Source organism: Astatotilapia calliptera, chromosome 18, assembly GCF_964374335.1.
Source record: "Astatotilapia calliptera chromosome 18, fAstCal68.1, whole genome shotgun sequence".
In the NCBI taxonomy this organism is placed as follows: domain Eukaryota; kingdom Metazoa; phylum Chordata; class Actinopteri; order Cichliformes; family Cichlidae; genus Astatotilapia; species Astatotilapia calliptera.
Genome location: NC_137439.1, coordinates 29,536,380 through 29,542,379, shown reverse-complemented (window position 1 = coordinate 29,542,379; position 6,000 = coordinate 29,536,380). Strand labels below are relative to the sequence as shown.

Below are 6,000 nucleotides of genomic sequence, written 5' to 3'. Positions count from 1 at the left end.
TTTTTTGCACTCTCATCATTAAGCAGGTAATTTATCACTTCACACAAATTACAAGTGTTCTGTATATATGGTGGAGTTCAGGCAGTTCATATTGCTAAGCCATGGTTCATATTCCTTCCTCCGATCTATTTTTAACCTAAGATTTTGTTACAGGCGCACAATGATGAGGCAGCATCTTTTTTGCTGCTAGCCCTAAATGGAGCCAGTGTCCTGAGAATCCATCTCCCAGTCTGTCCAGAATACCTGCGAGTCATCTGATGGTTTATTACACCATCCCTCAGTGTGACTGACAGCTGTAATGAGGCGCTCGTTTTCTAGTGGCGTCTTAAAAAACTGACGAGACACTCGGACTGGATGTCAAAGAAATCTTTATTTATTCTCAGTGGTAAAGACGAGAGTGCTCAGTTGACGATGACAAACAAGTGAGGAAGTGTCAGTGACGCCCCCACGCTTGATGAGATATCAGAACAACGTTTCCAGAACGTTCTTTTCTGGGTCACCTGTGTGGCCAGCCCCCACAGAATTCAGTCGAAACACACATAATAATAATAATAACAACATTAATAATAATGATTATAAGAATCATCATCATTCATCATAATAATGATGCCGGTGGGTAAAAAAGGGAAGAGAAGGAATACATCAAACAGCCACAGGTAGATTAGGTTTTCTTGTTTTGTCCCCCTGCGCTTCGAGAGTATCTCAGTGTTCTGTGACTCAGCTTCGATTGAAGAAGAGTTCAGTCTGGTTATCCCTGCCAACGGCTTAGTCCTTACAGCCGTCTTGACCTTTTCTCCTTTGCTTCACATCCTCCAGTAAAGGGTTCTTTGTGCTGATCACTCGTGGTGCGTTCAGCAAAGTTATGGCTTGGGTGCTGACGTTTTAAACCGTGTATAAAAGTCTCAAATGAACATGTGCCACAGGCAGTATCATCAAACACTACTTTAAATCAATATGGGGACAGAACAGTGGATGCAGTGTGGAAAGTGGCCAAAGATGCGTGGAGATGGAGCACTTTTATAAATAGTCTTGCCTTTGAGATGGTGTTGCTAGAGACACTAGCTAGATTGTGCATTAGCTATTGGCCACTGAGGTACAGAATCGTGTAACTGTAAAACCTACAGGATCATGTCTTAAATCGTCTACTCTGCATGCTATAAAACAGGGTCTATAACAGGTATACGTTAGATTGCTATCAGTCTCTACATTATCAGTGCGTGCTACTTGGGTGTGTGTTTATTTGTGACCCCAGTCTGTTTCTCATTTCGTGACATTAAGCGTCAAATCGCCAGTTTGATCCAACTCTCATGCTAATCTTCCCTCGCCGGCTCTCATCAGGTAGCGAGTGCTCACTGACTCACCCAAGCCAGAGCAACAAATGGAGCTCACCTCCTTATCGTTGATTTTTTGTTCTCCCGAAATGAGTTTCGGGCTATCTGTTCATTGTTTTCTCCCACTTTCTCCTCCCCTGACCTTCCTCTTCGGCGGCTAAATTTCTCTCCTTACACCTCTCTAATTTTCCCATTCCCGTGAGCCTGCTCCAGTCCTTTTCATGTTGTCCCTCCAACTCGATCTCCTTTTACTCCTCAGTCTTTTAGCCCCCCACCCACCTCCATGTCTTTCAATTTGGTGTATGTCTGTGTTCATGTTGAGTGTGTCTATTTGCCTGCATTTATGTGTGTGGGTGTGTGTCACAGTGCACTGAGGTCATGACAGGAGCGGGACTTCTGCCGAAGGATTTTGCTGCCCCTGTGGCGGCTCATCTCCCTGTAGCGGCCTCGATCCCGGTCCCTGTCTCGGCCGTACGATCGGGGCACGAGACCAGCCAGGAAGCGCTTGGCCCGGCTCGTCAGGCTCTCCCTGCGGCCAGCACCGGGGTCACCGTCCGTCCATCCGGGGCCCACGCAGTCTCCCCTCGCGGTCCGCACTGCCGCCTCCAGCAGCTCACTGGTGCCGTGTTCTAAGGAGGCAGAGAGCTCCAAGTAGAGGCAGTCAAACATCATGGCGCTGGACTGGGCCTCTGGTTGGAAACAGAGACATTTGGGAAGCATTTTATAACTAAGGATCTACATAATGTCAGCTGTAGATGGCATTTAGAGGCAGCAGTTTGAAATTTACGGACACTGGATTGTGAAAACAGCCCAGCTGCCGTGTGATGTGTATCACCACGAGGTAGTACTTGAGAGCTCACTCACTGCAGTTTTGAAATCTCTATTAGCTTTCTAAGTGTTTGGAAGTCCTTTCACAGAAAATCGTGACCGGCTGTGTGAGATGGGAGGATTGGACTCTCCCCCGTGTAATGTGCTTCTGAAACTGTGCCTGAAAGCTACGGCAGTAACAGAGAAATAAAAGAGGAAGGGGAATTGTGGTGGGTTTTAGACTGCGCTATTTTATGCGTTTAAAAACAACATTATATTTCTCATTCATGAACATTGAGACTAGAAATCAAATTATTTCCTGTCACGTGTCCTGATGTGGCTTACCAGGGTGGCCCACAGAGTTCAAAAGCACTGCAACTTAAGAAAACACAAAGAAGAAATGTTTCAAAAGCATAGAAAACACTATGGAAATAGAAAAAAACAAAGTTGAAGCTTCTTTGAGGCAACAATAATGTGACAAAATGGCTACTAGAAAGCATGGCTCTGCAGTGTTATAAGAATAATGCATTTAAAACACACATTACCTGCATATTTTCCCCCCTCACACAGACACATCGTTGGCTTCTTTTAAACGTGTCTCAGTGATATCATTCGCATGTTTCCCTTTCTGTCACTTCCAAAAGCTGTTCTGTTGTTACTCACTCCCCAAAAACACTTCCACTGTATTTTGTGAGTTTTTGCCATTCTACTACTTGCTGATTTTTCTAAAGTTGCAGTGCGTTTGAACTCTCAGGGCCACCATAGTTTACTTCTGCGTGAGCAGCCTCCAACCACCTATGGAGGTTGTGTGTTACTGTTAAAAGACTCGGAAGAAAAGTAAGCCAACCTGGGGTTAGGGTTATGTTGCTTTTCCCAAATTCTACAAAAATACTATGAAGTATGAAGTCATCATATACGAACAGATGCAACTTCATGACAATGGATGAAACACTGTGATGCAGCTGAAATAAATTAGTACAATAAGAAACTTGCAGTACAAACACCTCTCTATCATTTACAAATGTTGTTTTTTATCAAGAAATGCGCATTTCTTATTTGTAATTTTATCTGCCTCTTACAGCACCACAAAACTAAGGAATCTTAATTCTACCACAAGGCCCTGATTATTGTGCATTTGTAAAATCAGCATTCACAGGTGAGTCCACAAGGACACAGTGAGACAGTTGAGCCAAGATGGGGTTAAATGTGGCCTGGGCTGTATAAGCTCAAATCTCTTGGCAGCAGGGAAATGCTTTCTATCTCAGTGTGACTCTCGTGAATAAGGACAGGTGACTAAGCATGTTGTTGACAAGGCTCAGGATATCAGCTAAAAGCGCCCGTCTGTCCCTGGCCAAACAAGCCACAGTGATAAGGAAAGCTGACAGATACAGATCATTCTACAACAAATGGCTTTCTTTGTTAACTCAAATGGCACAACCACTGCTCTCCCTCAACTGTGCTTTAGCTTTTACTCCTGCTCTGCACAGAGCTAAAATCTGAGAGCTCACAAGCAGCCACGTGCTGGAAAGGTCTTTTAAGTGTATTATTGGCACTCACAATAACTGTTTTTAGAAATACACCGCAGGAACTTAAAATGACGGCAGCGGGAAGAGGTCACAGCTGTAGAACAATTATGTTTGGGTTTTGTGAGGACATTTTAGAGTATTAGTTTAGAAAAAATGATGTCAAGAGCACAATAATACTCAGATGAAGTGCTGATAAAAACTCAATTGTCTACTCACAATGGATGGAAAACAGCACAAAAAGTAAAGCAAATTCAGATAAGCTGAACCTTTCAATTATGTAATTTTATATTAAATGTGCCAGAGTGACTGAGGCTCTCCTGAGTAGTTCTGATTCTTCTATTAAATGCACGTTACAATGAACTCTAATTGGAATATTTCTGAACAATAAAAGATTTATAGCTTTTTTTTTAGACCAATAATTGCATAATTACATAAATGTGCATTCCATTTTTTTCACTTATCCTTAGCTTATGTTTAATGCACGATGTGTGTTCCATCTTTAGGTAATATCCCCAGGTATTTCTTAAATCTCAGACTCTATTACAATGGCTCTGTTTGGTTCACAGTTCAAAATAGTTCTCTTTTGTTTTATTGTAAACTGCTTCTCTCCTCTTCGCCTGTAACGTGCTGGTTTAACGAGGTGCAGACAAAGACAGGCCATATCTAAAGGTCACCTCTTTACGTTCTGACTGGGTTCCACTCACAAACTGATGCTCTGAGTAGTACACTGTATTGCCAAAAGTATTCACTCAGCCATCCAAATAATTGAATTCAGGTGTTTCGATCACTTCTATGGCCACAGGTATATAAAATCAGAAACATTTGGGAAAGAATGGGTTGTTCTCAGGAGTTCTGTGAATTCCAGCATAGTACCATGACAGGATGTGACCTGTGTAACAAGTCCAGTCATGAAATTTCCTCACTATTCCATAGCCAGCTGTTAGTGGTGTAACGCAGTGAAAGAGATTGGGAACAACAGCAGCTCAGCCACAAAGTCATAGGCCACGTAAAATTGCAGAGCAGATGCTACAGACCTGCAAACTTCATGCTGCTTTCACATTAGCTCAACAACAGTGCATAGAGAGCTTGATAGAATGGGTTTCAGTGGCCACATCCAAGCCTTACATCACCAAGCACCACTGCGTGTAAAGCATGCGGCCACTGGACCAGTGGAGGCGTGTTCTCTCGAGTGACGAATTACGCTTCTCTGTCTGCATGGCCCATGAATGAGTCTGGGTTTGGCGGTTGCCAGAAGAACAGTACTTGTCTGACTGATTGTGCCGAGTGTAAAGCTTGAAGCACAGGGAGATTATGGCAAGGGGTTGTTTTTCTGGAGTTGTGCTCAGCCTCTTAGTTTCAGTGAAAGGAACTCTTAGTGTGACATTTCATGCTCCCAACTTTGTAAGTGGCTCCTTTCTGTTCCAACATGAGTGCAAATCAGTTCATAAATAAAGCAAGGGTCATAAAAACATGAGCAGGTTTGGTATGAAGAACTTGACTGGCCTGCAGGTTGAGTCTTGACCTCAACCTCATAGAACACCTTTAGGATGAATTAGAGCGGAGTCTGCAAACCAGGCCTTCTCGTCTGACTTTAGAAATGTGCTTCTGGAAGAATGGTCAAAAATGTCCATAAACATGACATCATACATCATAGGGTGACATCATATTAAACCCTATGCATTAAGCATAGCATCTCCCTCAAGCTGATATGCATATGAAAGCAGACAAGCAAATATGTTTGGCATTATAGTGTAGGTTTATGGGACCTTTTCCTAAAATAGCTGTGTACTTGAGATGACTAGATATGCTCTCTTTTTTACTTAAAAATATGCTAATGTCATTATTTGAAACTTTGGCAATGATTAAAATGAGCCACCATTCTAGCAGTACAGTGGGGGAGCTAATTATTTTATCCCCTGCTGAATTTTTACATTTGCTCTCATACAAAGAAATGAGCAGTGTCTAATTTTTATGGTAATTTTATTTTAAAGGGGGAGGGAGACAGAATATCAACCAAAAATCCAGAAAAAAACTTACATAAAAGGTATAAACTGAGTTTCATATCATTTAGTAAAATAAATATTTGGGTCTTCATCATACTAGAAGATCGATCCACGACCCGTCATCAGTGTTCCAGCTGAGGGAACATTTTATGGACACTGCCCTGTCCCTTGGCCCCTCAATGCGGTGAAGTCATCCTGTACCGTTAGCAGGAAAAACACACCCAAAGCATAATGTTTCCACCTCCATGCTTGACTGTGGGGGTACTTGTGCTGTAGGGCAGGGGGTGGTGTTCTTTAAGTCCTCCTCAGCATTTCTCTTCCTCCAAACATAGC

The 6,000-nt window shown here is 42.7% G+C and overlaps 1 protein-coding gene across 2 annotated transcripts in view; it reads right to left on the bottom strand.

Moving 5' to 3' along the window:
* Nucleotides 1-351: 351 nt before the first annotated feature.
* The window catches only part of rem2 (RAS (RAD and GEM)-like GTP binding 2), a 36,757-nt gene continuing 31,108 nt past the window's right edge, over nt 352-6,000 (bottom strand). For both annotated transcript variants that reach the window (XM_026149589.2, XM_026149588.2), the window contains one exon: nt 352-2,020. In XM_026149589.2, coding sequence (XP_026005374.1) covers nt 1,692-2,020 — 329 coding nt within the window. In that variant the 3' untranslated portion in view covers nt 352-1,691. The remainder of the gene's footprint in view (nt 2,021-6,000) is intronic.